Below are 20,793 nucleotides of genomic sequence, written 5' to 3'. Positions count from 1 at the left end.
CGGTTCCACCATGTCTGCATGTGTTCATGTCTGCATGTTCGCATGTGTTCATGTCTGCTCTCGCGTTTGCGAATATGTATCCGAGTTCAACTTCCGATAGTTACGCAACCCTAAATCCCCCCCCCCCCCCCCACCAGCCCCCCGACGCTCTCTCTTCTTATTGCATAACAATCCCCAATGACCATAACAGATAAATGCTCCACGACACGATTCTTATGCATACATACACACGAACACATACACACACACACACACACACACACACACACACACACACACACACACACACACACACACACACACAGAAAATATACCCCAACTTGGATTATATTGCTAGAGAGATCTGGATTATAATGATAAATAGATGTGGATTACATATATAGCAGAGATATATGGAAATGGACGTGGCAGAGAGAGATGTGGATTATATTGATAAATAGACGTGGATTATATTGATAGAGAGATGTGGATTATATTGATAGAGAGATGTGGATTATATTGATAAATAGACGTGGATTATATTGATAGAGAGATGTGGATTATATTGATAGAGAGATGTGGATTATATTGATAAATTGATGTGGATTATATTGATAGAGATGTGGATTATAGTGATAGAGATGTGGATTATATTGGTAGGGAGATGTGGATTACATTGATAGAGAGATGTGGATTAAATTGATAGAGATGGGGATTACATTGATAGAGAGATATGGATTATATTGATAGGGATGTGGATTATATTGACAGAGAGATGTGGATTATATTGATAGGGATGTGGATTATATTGATAGAGAGATGTGGATTACATTGATAGAGAGATGTGGATTGCATTGATAGAGAGATGTGGATTAAATTGATAGAGATGGGGATTACATTGATAGAGAGATGTGGATTATATTGATAGAGATGTGGATTATATTGATAGAGATGTGGATTATATTGATAGAGAGATGTGGATTATATTGATAGAGAGATGTGGATTATATTGATAGAGAGATGTGGATTATATTGATGGAGATGTGGATTATATTGATAGAGAGATGTGGATTATTTTGATAGAGAGATGTGAATTATGTTTAAAAGTAGTCATTGAGATGTGACTTATATTGATAGAGAGATGTGGATTACATTGACAGGCAGAAAGATCTGGATTATATTGTTATATAGACATGGATTCTATTGATAAATAGATGTGGATTATATTGATAAATAGATGTGGATTATATTGATAAATAGACGTGGATTATATTGATAAATATATGTGGATTATATTGATAAATAGATATGGATTATATTGATAGAGAGATGTGAATAATGTTGATAAGTAGTCATTGAGATGTGGCTTATATTGATCGAGAGATGTGGATTACATTGACAGGCAGCAAGATCTGGATTATATTGTTAAATAGACATGGATTATATTGATAAATATATGTGGATTATATTGATAAATAGATGTGGATTATATTGATAAATATATGTGGATTATATTGATAAATATATGTGGATTTTATTGATAGGCAGAGAGATCTGTATTATATTGAGAGATGTGGATTATATTGATAAATATATGTGGATTATATTGATAAATATATGTGGATTATATTGATAAATATATGTGGATTATATTGATAAATATATGTGGATTTTATTGATAGGCAGAGAGATCTATATTATATTGATGGGAAGAAATGTGGATTTTATTGATAGGCAGAGAGATCTGTATTATATTGAGAGATGTGGATTATATTGATAAATAGATGTGGATTATATTGATAAATAGATGTGGATTAAATTGATAAATAGATTTGGATTATATTGATGAATATATGTGGATTATATTGATAATAATAGACGTGGATTATATTGTTAAATAGCCATGGATTATATTGATAAATAGAAGTGGATTATATTGATAAATAGAAGTGGATTATATTGATAAATAGAAGTGGATTATATTGATTAATAGACGTGGATTATAATGGTGAATAGACGTGGATTATAATGGTGAATAGATGTGGATTATATTGAAAGGCAGAGAGATCTGGATTATATTGATGGGAAGAAATGTGGATTTTATTGATAGGCAGAGAGATCTTTATTCTATTGAGAGATGTGGATTATATTGATAAATATATGTGGATTATATTGATAAATATATGTGGATTATATTGATAAATATATGTGGATTATATTGATAAATATATGTGGATTATATTGATAAATATATGTGGATTTTATTGATAGGCAGAGAGATCTGTATTATATTGAGAGATGTGGATTATATTGATAAATATATGTGGATTATATTGATAAATATATGTGGATTATATTGAGAGAATGTGGATTCTATCAATGTGGATTATATTGATAGGCAGAGAGATCTATATTATATTGATGGGAAGAAATGTGGATTTTATTGATAGGCAGAGAGATCTGTATTATATTGAGAGATGTGGATTTTATTAATTGGCAAACAGATGTGGATTGTATTGATTGGCAGAAAAATCTGTGCAAATTTACTCCCTAATGAGGAATAAAAATCGCTTTTACTCGAATTGTATAATGATTGTGTGGACAATGTAGGACTCAAGAATGGATACTGAGCTTCTTTAATGCGTGTTTCTTTAATACTGAACGTGGGATTGTGGGATAGATACTACTACCGAGAGAATCTCCGTACTTACGTGTAGTATACTGTGCGTGTGCTGCATGTGTAAAGGTGTAAAGCTCATACATTCCACGCATACCTCGTCCATGCAGTGAGTGCAATGTGTCTGCATCATACATCCTGTGCACACGATTCGTGCTTGTAGTTAGTCCACTGTGTGCTTACTCTGTGTGTAGGGTTCGTACATCCTGCACGCACCTCGTGCATACAGTGAATAAATCTTGTGCGTACACTCGGTATATCTCACGTATAAAGTTTGTACATCCCGTGCTTACGGTCATACATCTCAAGCATAGATCGTGCATGTAGCTAGTACGTACACCAAATGTTCGCTCTTTAAAAGCTTTCGGTGCTGTGCGTACATTCGAATGTATGGTTCGTCTGATTAAATGTTCATCCATTAGTTCATATTTATTTATGTTGTAACTATTTATTATTTTGGTCGTTCTCTTTGATTACCTATTCATTATACGTCCCCTTTTTCTAATTCATTATTTTACTCGTTTTCTTATATGGTTTATTATTATATTTTGTCTATTTTATGTTATATTATTATTGTAGTTGTTCTCTTTTTTGATTTACTTATTTTATTCGTTCTATTTTTATGATTTCTTATTTTGCTTGCTCTCTTTAAGTTAATTTTATTCATTATTTTTATAATTCACTATATTATTCATTATCTTTATGATTTTAATATTATTCATTCTTTTATGATTCATTATTTAAGTCCTTCTCCTTTTATGATTCATTTTTCCCAGTTCCCTTTTATGATCAATTATTATATTTTTACTCTTTTATTGGGGATTATTATTTTATTCTCTCTCTTTCATGATTTATTGTATTATTCGTTCTCTTTTGTAATCCAATATTTTATTCATTCTCCTTTATGGTTTATTAATTTATGATCCATTATTTAGTCGTTCTTTTTTATGGTTTATTTTCTTAATCTCTTTTTTAAGATTTACCATGTCATTAGTTGTTTTTTTACTTTATTCGCTCTTTTAGGATTGCATATTTAATTCCTTCTCTCTCTCTCTATGATTAATTTTATTTGTTCCCTTTTATGATCAACAGTTATATTTGTGTTCAGTTTGGTTCATTCTTTTACTTGTGCTCCTTTTTGGGGGTTTATTAATTTATTATTTCTCCTTTATGTTTCATATTATTTGTTTCCCTTTCTGATCCAATATTTTATTCATTCTCTTTTACGGATTATTATCTTGTATGGTTTTTTTTAATGATCCATTATTGTGGTCGTTCTCTTTTATGATTTACTTACATTCTTTCTCTTTTTCGGCCATTTTTGGTTTATTATTTTATTGTTCTCTTTTATAAAGTACTATTTCATTCTCTTTTTTGTTCCTTTTATGATTTACTCTTTACTATTTTTTCATTATTATGTTATTCGTCTTTTATATTACCGTAATTATTATATTCACTCCCTTTTATAACTTTTTTGAATTCATTGTCCTTTTTCATGCCGTGCCCATGGTTAGCACGCTGTTTTACTGTTTCTTTTGATCAATTATTATATCTTTGCTCTTTATAGACATACAAAATTCATTATTTTATTTGTGCTTTTTTCTTTCGTTCATTATTTTACTTGTTCTCTTTTGGAATTCATTATTTTGTATGTGCTTTTTTAGGATCAATTATTTTATTAGTGCCCTTTGAGGATCAATTATTTTATTTGTGCTATTTTATGATTAATTACCCTGTTCGTGGTCTTTTAAGATTCATTATTATGCTCTTTTAAGATTAAGTATTTCGTTCTATTTTAGCTTTCGCAAGCAAGGCGTCAAAGTGTGCGCCATTCCAATGTGTGCGCCATTCCTTGGAAGGACGTTAAATTGGGTGTCCCGTCTGTTAGCATTATTTTATTAAATATCCTATATTGTCCTTTCCAAACAACAAGAGACTTATTTGTGACATCCTAAGCAAATTACAAATTCCTGCGCCGTCATTCGAATGTAAAGTCTGTCCAGCTGGTTCATCAAGATTTGGGACAAACATTTTCCCAGGACCACAAAAAAGTGGGATTAACTGGAGCTGTTAAAAAAAGTATTATATGTGGATTATATTTTAAAGGCATTCGGTGTTGTGCATGCAGTCTTGCAGCTGTATGTATGTATGTATGTATGTATGTATGTATTTAATAGTTGATGTGTAACGATAAATGTATAGAGACATTATAGGAATGCAATGAATAATTTTAAAAGAACATAGTTACTTGAATTGCAGAGGTGCTTGCGTGCTCGTACATGCAGGTTCAATGCATGAGACGTGCGCAGGATGCACGAGGCCCATTGGAGAGAAGTTCCTGTTGCGCGTGAACGGTTCGTCGTGGCATGAGCGCTGCGTGCGGTGCACGGCGTGCAGAGAGCCGCTGACACGTTCTTGCTTCGCACGTGAACGTCGTCTCTACTGTCGCCGTGACTACGAGAAGTGAGTTGACGTTGTGCGTGAGACTCGGGCATGATGAGGATATTGTAGGGATTGATTTCACTGTTTCATATTATTGTACATGACTATATATGCATGATAAATGCTTTGTGTAATAATCATAATAACAATAGCAACGAATATCGATCATTATACAATTCTTTCAAACGTTAACAATCTATTTCACCCGTAATTCCTTACGTGCAGTGAAAATGGCACGTTGTAAATACAACGCCATTGTTGTATATGATCATTTTGACTCTACTATTTGCCTGCTGACTCGTTTACCACTCTAGTAGGGTTATGTGTGTATACCCATAGGGGAGACTTGTGCGGTATAAAAACAAATCCCACTGTTATTTCATTTCAGAGATAGCTTTGGTGTAAGAGTTCAGTGTACGTTCTGGAAAGTCCTCTTTATCTATTTGTTGATGACTCCACCCTCTGCCGTGACATCCGTCATCCTTCAGACAGGCAAGCCGCATCATCTTCCCTCTCTTCAGACTTTGATAAAATCTTAAGCTGTTCAAACACTTAGTATAGGTCTTTCAATCCTGACAAATCTCACTATCTCTCTCCGAAAGGACCATCTGGCAAACCATCCCATCTGCTTTCTTAACAATCCTCTTGAAGAAGTTAAGTCACTTAAAATCTTACGTCTCACTATCAGCCATAAACTTTCTTGGGCAAACCACATTTCAAAGTTGGCTTCCAAAGCCAGCTGGTGGCCGGGAATCTTCCATCATGCAAAGTCCTTCCCTGGCACACCTGAACTCTTATCCACTTACAAGGCCTTCATCCACAGCTTGAAGGAGCACTCCTCTCCCCTCTGAGCTGGCGCCCTTGGTTCACACCTTACTCAGCTTTACACCATGGAAACAAAGGCCTTCAGTATTATTGGAATCTACCATGATGAAGCTGATTCTATGGGCCTATCAATTTGTCGTCGTAAACAGGTCGGTGGTCTCTCTGGCTTCTACCGCCTCCTCTGTTCTTGCACCTTCTGCTCTTTCCATGCTTTGTTCCCCTCCCCCTCCCTCTCCCCTCCCCCCAAGTTTCTGTATGGCGCACGCGGTCCATCAGTAACCCCCTTCTGATTAAACTCCCAAAATCCAGAATGCCTGCTCACCTCCACTCATTTGTTCCTCTTTTTCTCTATCTGTTTTCCCTTCCTATTTCGTACTATATTTTGTACTATTCCTTTTTTCCCCTGCCTGGAACTAGCTTCCACATCTTCTAAAATCTCATTTCTCCCTTCAGATCTTCATGGCAGCCGTTCACCACCATTTCAGTCATTCCCAATCCAAAACCATTATCTTTCCCACCCTCGTCAACCCAATCCCTCCCCCTGGTCTCTCACCTCAGCAAACCCACCTCCTTCCAAATTCTTAGTTTTTCCTTCCTGAGTGTTTGATAATTCTGTATCCATCTTGTCCATCCTCTGCATCTTCCCCTACCCCTCATTCTTTCCTGCATCCCTTCTCTGTCCGTCTCTATATATTTCTCTTTCTGCTGTTCCTTTTGTTCTGTTGCATCCTGATCCGTTCTGTGTTCTAGCTTTTCCACGAGCCTCGACTTTATATGAATGAATGAATGATCGTTTTTAAGGCCATTTTCCCCGTTAGAGCAGGGGTTAGCCTTGCGGGCCCCATGACAATCATGGTTCCCTGTTTGAGGCAATGTTTTTATGGCCGGATGCCCTTCCTGGCGCCAACCTTTAGTCACGTCTTACGATGCGCAGGGATATGGTGTACCTATTCTAAACCGGGGTACACACCGGGATCATTCATCCCAGCAAGCTGGTACTCAATTTCCCGACCTCGGAAGGATGACAGGCTGAGTGTTAATTCAGCCTGTCCCCCTGGTGTTAATTTAGCGATCGACCGGGATTCGAACCCAGGATCCTAGGATCCCAAGCCGGCACCCTAACCGCTAAGCCAACACAAGGCTTGACTTTATACACAAAATAAATAAATAATAAGTAAAAAAAGATAATTAAGAAAAAAGGAATAAATTATTTTCTAATAGTCGTTCAGAAGGAAGAACTTGTGCAGTGTTAATTGGTTTGTCTCTTTAAAAGCAGAGGGCAGTAAATTGATATTTATTTTCTGTTCTTTGATTATCCTTCGTAATAAACAAATTTGTAAAGATACTCCATGTGATGATAAAAGCTGGACTTATGCCTGTTTGTGGTTCTCCTATGAGCTCATAGCTCATGATGCTGGAATTGGGAAGATACAGGTTCACAAGAGCAGGTTGTTTTGTGTGACTCCTCACCCACTTTGAGAGATCATTACCGAGGACAGGCTGGTTGCTGCATAAGGAGTACTTTCAAATCTCCTCTATTCCCCATTATTAAATGGACAAAAAGCACATATTATCCAACAAATGAAAGAGGAAGCACAAGCTGGAGAACCTGTGGGGAGGGTTTGGAACTGGAGGGGCTGCAAGGAGTGTGTGGAGCTGGAGGGCCTGGATATGGAGGGCTGTACAAGTGTCATGATGAGAAGAGAGTCCTTTGGTAAAGTAAACATAGCTGTGCTGTCCAATAGAAGCACAGCTTCCCGCTATCTACCTGGATGTATTGTTTTAACTTTTTTACTTTTTCTACGATGAATTTTAACTGGAGTTCATTTAATGGTTTGGGATTGTCTGCACTCTCTTGTATCTTGTGCTTTGTATGCTGGTGACATTTACTCCTGGAGCACATAACACTAAATTCTCTCTCGGTGAGATTGTAACCACAGGATCCTCTCGCGGTTTTGTAAACATCATCCCACCCTCAACTGCAGCACCACCTTGTGTTTCTACATTTCCATTCGTCAGGGCAATGACATTGTATGCATTGTAAGGTGTTCGACCGAGGCCCTGTCTTAGCTTTCATTCACATAAATGTACAATACCGGACTTTCAAAATGATGTATGACTGCTAATGAGGCCTTTCGAGTATGTGCTGTATGTGCGTTTTCAGTTACTCTCTTCTACAAATTGGCATTCTTTTATAATGATAAAACATGATATATCATGATATATCATGTCACACGATATGATAAAATATGATATTTTATAACGATAAATTCACGCATGATATCTCAAAAAGTTGCGGACGAGTTATGACAAAACTTGGTGGATGAGTTGGTTAGGCGATAAGAACAAGTCGATTCGATTTAGAGGTATGTGCTCTACCGAGTGGCGCTCTAGTCTTCAGCATGGAAATGAAAGAGTGACAATTTCAAAGTTGTTTACCATAATTGTTGTTGTTCTGGATGTAAATCAGATTCACAAAAATACAGGAAATATGAGAAATATCCGTGGATGAGAGGTGTTGAGTTCCTACCATTTTTTGTTAATACAAGCAAACAGCGGCAGTTACAAATATACACAGACAAACACACACACACACACACACACACACACACACACACACACACACACACACACACACACACACACACACACACACACACACACACACACACACACACACACACACAAACACACACACACACAAACACATACACTTTTCCTTTTAACAATATGTGCATAAATCTGGTATAATTCCTGTTTGTAGGCCAGAGAGCCAAGAAAACAGTATATTTATAACAGCTTTCGCAGCTCCCAACCACCTCCCGCCTCCCCCCCTTCTCCTTCCCCAATGATGTAATCATTTAAAACGTTTATTTTAAACTTACCCTGTGCATTCACAAGCCCCAAATATGACCTTTCCTTCTCTGTTAAAAACACCCAAACCAGATACGGTGTCTCCCTCAGGGAAGTCTGCCTGATACATCCGGCTCCTACATAAATAATAGCTGGCACAAGCTTTGTGTATTTTTTGCATCCCAAACCCAATCTTTGTTGAAGTGTTGGTAACCATTACTTTGTTATTAATGATGCACAGCATTGTCTTTCCAATCATATATGTCCATGAAGTAAATCACAAAGCCTGCCATGTTCACAGGAGGCACTCGCATAAGATTCAACGTCCATTCAATGGTAGCTGTCCGTCGGGTTTTGGGTAGAATGCACCCATGCACAGGCCGGGTCTTTCATCAGCCCACAGTGTCGAGAGTTTTTGCAGTATGAGCAGCTGCAAGATATCAGATTCTTGGGCGAGCTGAGAAAGTTCTCCAACTCTTTCATTGTGTAGAGGCACATTCCTTTCTCTCAGATACCTTTCTGCGTGTTTTTGGCTTCTTTTAGAAGCTTTGTGGGCCATTTCAGGTAACAATCGTTATCTCACACGCATGATATTCGTTAGCATGCCCATCAACATTGTTGCTAAGGGGTTTCGCGCATGTGCGCCAATAAGTCTGGGGTGATTATGTCATTTTGAAAGTCCTGCGTCATTTTGAAAGTCAAGATTTCACGTTGTCACTGATAGAGGATTAGGTGAGTTTTGAAAATTATTTTGTGTGCATGTCTGACTTTATAGTTTGGATTTGAGCAAATTTAGACTGAACTTAAACGAAAGACTTAAGAAACTGGACTTGGACTAAAGGACTCTTCAGTTGTATGCAATACTTTAACGGAGAGATCATGCATGTTTTGTAATATATAATTTACATAAGTGTTTGTAGGGAAACGTACATTAATTTATATATAATTTATAATTTTATATATATATAATGTATATAAAATTATATTATATTTATAATTAATATTTAAAAATTTTAATTTAATTTCTAATTTATTTTATAATTTATTTTATAATAAATTTATAATTTTATATTTATATTTTATATTATATTTATATTATATATTATATATATATTTATTTATATTTATATTTTATATTTTATATTTATAATTATATTTAAAATTATATGTATAATTTTATTAATTTATAAAAAAAAAGTCAATACAAAGTGAGGAGTTTATGCTCATAATCAACTTTTGAAACTCATATGTAGCATTGAAAAAGCGGCAAACCCTCAAAAGGCACATAGTATATCGATGTTTCTCATAAGCATTGACAGGTGTAGCATTTATAACAGAGGTGCTTAGTTGAGGCGAAATGTGGTAAGAGAGCAGGTAAATAAAATGAGGAAAAATAACGGGTGGAGGGAGCACCAGGATGAAAGGGCGGTGAATGAGTCCGAGCATATGAAACATCCCTTTATTCTCTACCCCTCCTCCTCCACCTCCCTCCAAAATAAACACACACAGAGTCCTCCCCACACACACACACACACACACACACAACAATCCTGCACACACACACACACACACACACACACACACACACACACACACACACACACACATTGCTTCTCCACTCCTCCCCTCCGGCCCCCCTTCACCCCCACTCCCCCCCCACACACACACGCACACACTAGTGGCGTTTGGGATGCGAAGTCCTGGGTGGTGGGGGAGGGTGGGTGACGTTCATCGGTGAGGGAAGAGTGCCACTCACGGGAGGGGTCGCGGTGCTCGCGGGAGGTGTCCGACGCTTGTGGGAGAGTTCACGACGCTCACAGGGGGCATGTGATCATCATGGTGTGAGGCAATATGTTGTTAATTTTATTTTATGGAAGAATTGTTGGTGCCATGCCATTTAATATGTCAAATCTGAGTGTTCAGAGTACGTTTTCCTTGAGGGTATTATATAAATTCCATTGCAGGCCGATGTCATACATGTCCCTTGTAGCCCACACCAGGTCGAGCAGGCAGATTATCTATTCCATGAAGGTAATTATCTAGCTGTGGGTTTTTTTCTCTCCCAATCTGTTAGTAACTTAATAATTGTCTGGAGACTATTGTTCAATTTCTATGAGGTTAGGATCTAAATCTTGAATATTGCTGTCTTCAGTTGGATTTGAACCCACAACCTCTGGTATATCAGTTTACTGCCATCACCATGACACCACCACCTGGACAGAGAGAGAGGGGAGAAAGAGGAGAGGGAGGAGAGAGAGATGAGAGAGATGAGGAGAGGGAGGAGAGGGTGGAGAGAGAGATGAGGAGAGGGCCAGGTAAGGGAAGGTAGAGAGAGGAGAGGAGAGAGACACACACATTGACAAGTGAAGTCATTGTGCATCTGGTTGTTCTCTTTATTAGCCAATTGGTGTTCATGTATGATACACGGGTTATTTCGACATGCAACACATTGTATAAAATAGAATAACCTTGCAGGGTATCCTGACAAGTTATGAAATGGGCATCGTGTAATTTCAAACCTGTTGTAAAATTTTCCTTCGCTTCTAGTGGGTCCGTCAGTTAACAAACGATGCATTTGAATACTACAGTGGTACACAGTAATACTACAATGTTACATGTTCTTATTATGGATTGCTTATAGTCTTGACTGCAAGATCCTAATGGAGCCCTACAAGCTTTGCGAATATACCATTGGGTTCATTCATGTCACCATCGCAACGCTGCACATACCATATTGAGCACGTGCTTCCGACTCCACAAGACCTCCTAACCCAAAAGTTCTACATTCCGTACAACTACTACGTATAATCAAGCTTTTATTCTTTATTATAGTTCAAATTCGAATATACACTATTAGAAGTGCTGAAAAAGTAGATTCAATATCTGAATTATTGTCGATTGATCATTGATACTGCAAATCACTGAATCTCACAATCACTACAGTGACCTGTGGTGCAATACGTGAACTTTTATATAATACACAGGTTATTGACCTGTGATAAAATACCATAAACTGTGATATACGAGCATGACCTGTGATAAAATACCATGAACTGTGATATATTAGCATGACCTGTGATAAAATACCATGAACTGTGATAAAATACCATGAACTGTGATAAAATACCATAAACTGTGATATACTAGCTTGAACCGTGATATTACACCATGAACCGTGATATAATACCATGGACCATGATATACCAACATGAACTGTGGTGTAATATCACGGTTCTGAACTCTCCCGTGATATTACTCCATTGACCATGATATTACACCATGGACCATGATATTACACCATGGACCATGATATTACACCATGGACCATGATATTACACCATGGACCATGATATTACACCATGGACCATGATATTACACCATGGACCATGATATTACACCATGGACCATGATATTACACCATGGACCATGATATTACACCATGGAACATGATATTACACCATGGACCATGATATTACACCATGGACCATGATATTACACCATGGAACATGATATTACACCATGGACCATGATATTACACCATGGACCATGACATTACATCATGAACCGTGATATTACACCATGAACCGTGATAATACACCAAGAACGATGATGTAATACCATGGACCGTGATATTACACCATGGACCATGATATTACACCATGGACCATGATATTACACCATGGACCATGATATTACACCATGGACTGTGATATTACATCATGAACTGTGATATTACACCATGAACTGTGATAATACACCAAGAACGATGATGTAATACCATGAACTGTGATATTACACCTTGGACCATGATATTACATCATGAACCATGATATTACACCATGAACCGTGATAATACACCAACAACGATGATGTAATACCATGAACTGTGATATTACACCATGGACCATGATATTACACCATGAACCATGATATAATAACAAGAACCGTGATATACCAGCATAAGCTGTGATATTACACCATGGACTGTGATAATACACCAAGAACGACGATGTAATACCATAAACTGTGATATTACACCTTGGACCATGATATTACACCATGAACCATGATATTACACCATGAACCGTGATATTACACCATGGATCATGATATTACACCATGAACCATGATATAATAACAAGAACCATGATATACCAGCATAAGCTGTGATATTACACCATGGACCATGATATTACACCATGGACCATGATATAATACACCATGGACCATGATATAATACCATGAACCATGATATTACACCATGGATCATGATATTACACCATGAACCATGATATAATAACAAGAACCATGATATAATAACAAGAACCATGATATACCAGCATAAGCTGTGATATTACACCATGGACCATGATATTACACCATGGACCATGATATAATACACCATGGACCATGATATAATAACAAGAACCGTGGTATACTAGCATAAACTGTGATATTACACCATGGACTGTGATCTTACATCATGAACCGTGATAATACACCAAGAACAATGATGTAATACCATGAACTGTGATTTACTAACTTGAACCGTGTTATTACACCATGAACGGTTCATGGTGTAATATCACAGTTCGTTATATTACACCAGGAACCATCATATAATACTGTACCATGAAATGTGATCTACTAGCTTGAACCATGATATTATACCATGAATCGTGATATAATACCATGAACTGGGATATACTAACATGAACCATCATATTACACTGTACCATGAAATGTGATCTACTAGCTTGAACCGTGATATATTAACAAGAACCATGATATTACATTCTGAACTCAGATATAATACCATGAACTGTGATATAGTAGTATGAACTGTGATATTGCACCATGAACTATGATATTACACCATGAACCGTGATATTACACCATGAACCGTAATATAATAACAAGAACCATGATATTACACTCTGAACTCAGATATAATACCATGAACTGTGATATAGTAGTATGAACTGTGATATTGCACTATGAACTATGATATTACACCATGAACCGTGATATTACACCATGAACCATAATATAATAACAAGAACCATGATATTACACTCTGAACTCAGATATAATACCATGAACTGTGATATAGTAGTATGAACTGTGATATTGCACTATGAACTATGATATTACACCATGAACCGTGATATTACACCATGAACCGTAATATAATAACAAGAACCATGATATTACATTCTGAACTCAGATATAATACCATGAACTGTGATATAGTAGTATGAACTGTGATATTGCACTATGAACTATGATATTACACCATGAACCGTGATATTACACCATGAACCGTAATATAATAACAAGAACCATGATATTACACTCTGAACTCAGATATAATACCATGAACTGTGATATAGTAGTATGAACTGTGATATTGCACCATGAACTATGATATTACACCATGAACCGTGATATTACAACATCAACCATAATATAATAACAAGAACCATGATATTACACTCTGAACCGTGATATTACACCATGAACCATGATATTACACTCTGAACCGTGATATTACACCATGAACCATGATATTACACTCTGAACCGTGATATTACACCATGAACCGTGATATTACACTCTGAACCGTGATATTACACCATGAACCGTGATATTACACTCTGAACCGTGATATTACACCATGAACCATGATATTACACTCTGAACCGTGATATTACACCATGAACCGTGATATTACACTCTGAACCGTGATATTACACCATGAACCGTGATATTACACTCTGAACCGTGATATTACACCATGAACCATGATATTACACTCTGAACCGTGATATTACACCATGAACCGTGATATTACACCGTGAACCGTGATATTACACCATGAACCATGATATTACACCATGAACCATGATATTACACCGTGAACCGTGATATTACACCATGAACCATGATATTACACTCTGAACCGTGATATTACACCATGAACCGTGATATTACACCATGAACCATAATATAATAACAAGAACCATGATATTACACCGTGAACCGTGATATTACACCATGAACCATGATATTACACCATGAACCATGATATTACACCGTGAACCGTGATATTACACCATGAACCATGATATTGCACCATGAACTATGATATTACACCGTGAACTGAGATATACGATCATGAACCGTGATACTACACCTTTAACCGTGATAAAACACCATGAACCGTTATATTGCATCATGAACAATGATATAATAACAAAACCATGATATTATACCATGAGTGGTGATATAATTCCATGAATGGTCATATACGAGTAATACCAAAATACCAATTCATGGCCTAATAATATCGATCAAACCTTGGATATGTCGATACGTTGGACACTTTGGCTCGGGAACGATATTATAACAATTCAGGTTATCGGCAACACAGGTCTGGATGAATTTCCGAATACAGCAAGGTCCAGAAGCGGGACAAACTTTCCAACCATTTATATCCAGAATGCATGAATTATCTTATTTACAAAACATATTTACATCCTGGAAGCTGTGACTGTATCTGCATGGAAAAGTTTGGATGACTACAACTAGTTGAAGTCTGGGTAGACGAACGATGTGGTTGTTCTTGTAAAGAATGGCTATTATGTTACACGAGCAAAGGTAGGCCTGTAATATATCAATGACTCTTGTTGGTAGAGCAGATGAGGATGATGTTATATACTGTATATTTAACATCATTCCCATCTGCTATGACATCTCCTTCAATACTCCCGGATGTTTATCTGGCCCCAAAGCTTTATTTTATTTCATGAATTCCAAGAAAGGCACCAACTAAACAAAAAATGCTAGCAGACCGGATACCCAGCTTAACGTCCATCCATGGGCACAGACTATAGACAGTTTAGAGGTGAGTGTGTGTACCTCTAGGCCATCCTGCCAGCCCTTACCGTGTCTAAAGGAAGTGGTTCAGTTTGACATTTTAAATATGAAATAGGCAAAGCCTAGAAACGACTTAAACCCATTACCATTACCCTTTAGAACCCTTTAGAATTACCCTTTCGAACACTTTAGCATTACCGTTTAAACCCCCCTAGAATTACCCTTTACAACCCTCCAGAATTACTCTTTAGAACTCATTAGAATTACCCTTTACAACCCTCCAGAATTACCCTTTAGAACCCATTAGAATTACCCTTTAGAACCCACTACAATTACCCTTTAAACCCCCCTAGAATTACCCTTTACAACCCTCCAGAATTACTCTTTAGAACTCATTAGAAATACCGTTTACAACCCTCTACAATGACTCTTTAGAACCCATTAGAATTACCCTTTAGAACCCATTACAATTACCCTTTAGAACCCATTACAATTACTCTTTAGAACCCCCCTAGAATTACCCTTTACAACCCTCCAGAATTACTCTTTAGAACTCATTAGAATTACCGTTTACAACCCTCTACAATGACTCTTTAGAACCCATTAGAATTACCCTTTATAACCCATTACAATTACCCTTTAGAACCTTCCAGAATTACCCTTTAGAACCCATTATAATTACCCTTTAGAACCCATGATAATTATCCTTTAGAACCCTCTACAATTGCCCTTTAGAACCCTTTGAAATATCCTTTCGACCCTTTATAATTACCCATTAGAACCCATTAGAATTACCCTTTAAACCCATTAGAATTACCCATTATAACCCTTTAGAATTACCCTTTCGAACCCAGTAGAATTACCCTTTAGAACCCTTTAAATTATCCTTTTGACCCTTTAGAATTACCCATTATAACCCATTAAAATTACCTTTTAGAACCCATTAGAATTACCCTTTAGAACCCATTAGAATTACCCTTTAGAACCCTTTAAATTATCCTTTTGACCCTTTAGAATCACCCATTAGAATGACCCTTTACAACCCTTTATAATTACCCATTATAACCTTCTAGAATTAACCTTTAGAACCCATTATAATTACCCTTTAGAACCCTTTAAATTATCATTTTGACCCTTTAGAATTACCCATTAGAATGACTCTTTAGAACCCTTTATAATTACCCATTATAACCTTCTAGAATTAACCTTTAGAACCCATTAGAATTACCCTTTAGAATCCTCTAGAATTGTCCTTTAGAACCCTTTAAATTATCCTTCTGACCCTCTAGAATTACCCTTTAGAACCCTTTAAAATTATCCTTCAGAACCCCTTAGAATTACCCTTTAGAACCCTCTAGAATTACCCTTTAGAGCCCTCTAGAATTACCCATTAGAACCCTTTAGAATTACCCTTCAGAACCCTTTAGAATTACCCTTTAGAAGCCTCTAGAATTACCCTTTAGAACCCTCTAGAATTACCCTTCAGAACCCCTTAGAATTACCCTTCAGAACCCTTTAGAATTACCCTTTAGAAGCCTCTAGAATTACACTTCAGAACCTTTTAGAATTAAACACGGTCGGTTAGAGAAGTTTTTCTTCTTCTTTTTTGACGGACAGATGGACATGGATGGAAGGAAGGACATAGTTAAATATTGAAGCAGATTCACTGCTTAAAAAAAAAAACCATGAGGTCTGTCAATTTTATCCCGCACCCCCCCCCCCCCCCCAATGGAAATTTTTCAAATCGCACCCCGGATATCAGATAGGGTGTTGATCAGAATCAGAAAGTATTGATACTTGCATATATTGGGGAAAATATTGCCAGATGCAATTTAACTTGATCAAAATGTGAGGTGTGCTGGGGATGGGTAAAAAAAATAAAAAAAAACACCTTTAGAGGCTATTTTTTCCCCGCAAGCGGGGGTTCGCATTTTTCGGGGACCGTGGTTGTTGTTGTTTTTCGGTCCCCTTTTTGAAGCAATGTTTTACGGCCGGATGCCCTTCCTGCCGCCAACCCTTTTTGTCGCCTTTTACGACAAGCAGGGAATTACCAGTGAACTGGTACTCAATTAGCCGACCTCGGAAGGATGACAGGCTGAGTCAACCCCCCTGGCATTAGTTCAGCAATCGACCGGGATTCGAACCCAGGATCCTAGGAATCCTAAGCTGGCACCCTAGCCGCTAGCCCAACACCAGGGATTTATAACAATTTATAACAACGGGGATGGGTAAGAATAATGAAAATGGATATTACATGATGCAAGGGGCAATATTTTTAGCATGTTACACGGGAGAAAGATCTGGGGGTGGTAATCGGTATGGAGGGAGGGGGTTGAGTAAGCAGACAGCACAGTGCCAGGAAGCTATCGGAAAAGCAAACAGGGTTTTAGGTTGTATTCGTAGGGGATACATTATAAATCAAAATACCGTAGGTGTTTTTAACACTGTATAAGAATTCAGTGAGGGGCTCATCCAGAATATTGTGTGCAGTTTTGGTCACCACAACTCAGGAAGGACATCATTGCCATCGAGAGGGCTTAGCACTGTCTACTAGATTAATTCCAGCATAGCCAGACTAAAAATTCACAAACATTGCAATTGTCTCGTGGTTGCCATGCTCGGGACAACACACAAAGAGACAGCGAGTGTGTCTGATGTGTACCCATTGCTCGAAGGACCCTTGGTGCATGAAGCAAAGAGTGCAAGTTTGACCAATGTGTGCATTTCCATCGTGAAGCCCCTTCATGCACGAAGCAGTGTGTGTGATTGTTTGATGTATGGGGTTTAATGTCGAAACATCCTCAGTGCAGGTAGCAGAGAGTGCGAGTGTGACCAATGTATGCGTTTTCATCTTAAGCACCCTCTACTGAGGGAGAATGATGCACCACATAGGGTACATTCAGGATGTCGATTCTCGTTTGTGTTTTGGTTTTCAAGTCGTGTACAGGAGGGTACGTATGTATATGCGTGTCATATAATGCAATGGCATTGTGAGGGAATTTAACAAACTGTGTGCAAACAATGTGTACACTCATTGCACATGCTGTAAGTGAGTGTTTTGTGAATGTGAAACTGTTAGGAGAAACAGCTCCAGAAACATATTAGAATAATAATAATAATAATAATAATAATAATTAATAATAAAAAGCTGTGCGACAATATGCTTAAAAACACATTAACAGACTTTTTTTTTTTTTTTTTACAGGAGTGAGACTCATGGAAGAGCAAGGTAGAACTTACAGTGGGACAAACATAAAAGAATGAACGAACAGGAAAAGAGGACATGGAGGAGGGGAGCAAACATTGAAACAATCACTTAAGATGGTTGAGTTTGGAAAGGTTCATGGGGATAATAAAGATCATGGGTCAGGATTGGGAATGTCGAGCACTACTTGCTTGAAGTCCAGAATGGAAGAGTGAGACAGAACAGCCTCTGGAAGGTGGTTACAAAGATGGAGAAGCCAGGAATAAAATAGTTAATGCGTGCAGTCAGCCTGGATTTTGGAAATTTAACTAGGAGGATGTTACTGGATGCAATGGGAGCTGCGAGGGCTGTTATAAATATATCGGTTGTCTGGTTCCAGGGCCACAAGATAAATTATACTCGATTTTTGCATCTATTGCTAGAAGGAGAAGAGTGTGTGTGTGTGTGTGTGTGTGTGTGTGTGTGTGTGTGTGTGTGTGTGTGTGTGTGTGTGTGTGTGTGTGTGTGTTATATGCACTTCCACTGCTCACTTGTACTAACTAGAAATGTTACGAACCCAACACTCCTCATCCACGGATATTCCTCGTATTTCCTTCCGCGAATCTGATTTGCACTTAGGAACAGAACGATTATGGTTAACTATATTTAAATCGTCACTCATTCATCTTAATGCTGAAAATGATGTTTAAAAGACTATTTGAATCACAGATTTCGCTCTAGTAACAGTAGGTTAAAAGTTCCCCCTCAATCCGGACTGTCATTGTAAACGCACACAGTACATGCGCAAAAGGCCTCATTTAGCATTCGTACGTCATTTTGAAAGTCGACAAGTCATGTATTGCACGGGCGACGGGCATTCAGAGTTTTCCTCATCAGGAAGTTAGTAGCCTAAAGTAAATGAATCGGTAAACAAACCTGCCGTTTAACAGTACCTTGTCTCTGAATCGGTCCCGATCGCACATGCGCAGAGAGGATTGAGATAATGTTTTTATTCCGTCTGCCTGCATGGCCGTTAAACAAAATTGAAAGTCATTCCAAACAGGAAACTTAATGTATTTAAGGATGTCATAAAGGACACAAACAACATGAACGGATAACTAATGTAACGTGTTAGATAGGGTGGTGTAATAGGCACTGCCAAAACGGCAGTAAATTCCGGAATTATTATATTTATACGACTTTTACAATCTTTATTTTTATTTTTATTGAATTATTTACTTGAACACGAGAACACAAATCGCTTTCTTGTCACTTTCAAACAAGGCTGCCACTCGTAGGGGAAATCCCCATATGGCAGGGGATTTCAGCCTAAAGTAGGGGGTAAGGGATACCTACGGAGAAAATGGCAATATGCAGGGGAAAGAGGTGTAAAATGACAATATGTAGGGGAGTTGCCAACTATTGCCAACTGCATTTATTGCCAACTGCACTTGCCGCCATTACGGCGTGGTCAAGCCTCGGAGAAGAAGGGGGAGGAGCTACATTACGGGCGTGGCCCGCACCTCGTCATCAGGAGGTGGAGCCAGGAAGCCCTTGCGCCCAACCAGGACTCGGTGGGCACGGCTTGGTAAGGTGTGGTCATGGCTTGGTAGGGCGTGGCATATATAACCCGTCACGAGCCGCGCGATCATACCAACCACCCGCATCCTTCCCGCCTTGTGATCCCACCTCCTCGTCCATCCAGCAATTTATTAGCTAAAATACCAAAGAAAACTTTACTTTTTCTATGCCAAAAAGTATTTTTTACAACTTTTGTAATGAAAGAATAAAATAAAATAAAACTGAAAAAAATATTAAAATACTTTTATTTTCACATTACGGTATATGTATGTAAAATGGATTTGGGGAATTTTGGTCCAATATTGCGAATTTTCAGCCTTATTGTAGGGAGTTCTTGTTTTGAACTTGTGGGAACACTCAGTGTAGGTGCAGT

The 20,793-nt window shown here is 37.7% G+C and overlaps 1 protein-coding gene across 1 annotated transcript in view; it reads left to right on the top strand.

Annotated features, from left to right (window-relative positions):
- Positions 1 to 20,793, top strand: part of LOC137432733 (LIM homeobox transcription factor 1-beta) — a 162,097-nt gene that overhangs the window by 366 nt on the left and 140,938 nt on the right. The window contains exon 2 of the mRNA XM_068124879.2: positions 4,942 to 5,119. Within this exon, the coding sequence (XP_067980980.1) occupies positions 4,942 to 5,119 (178 nt within the window). The remainder of the gene's footprint in view (positions 1 to 4,941; positions 5,120 to 20,793) is intronic.

Source organism: Myxine glutinosa, chromosome 8 (assembly GCF_964187855.1).
Source record: "Myxine glutinosa chromosome 8, kmMyxGlut1.1, whole genome shotgun sequence".
NCBI classification, from domain to species: domain Eukaryota; kingdom Metazoa; phylum Chordata; class Myxini; order Myxiniformes; family Myxinidae; genus Myxine; species Myxine glutinosa.
This window is presented reverse-complemented; position numbering and strand designations above follow the sequence as displayed.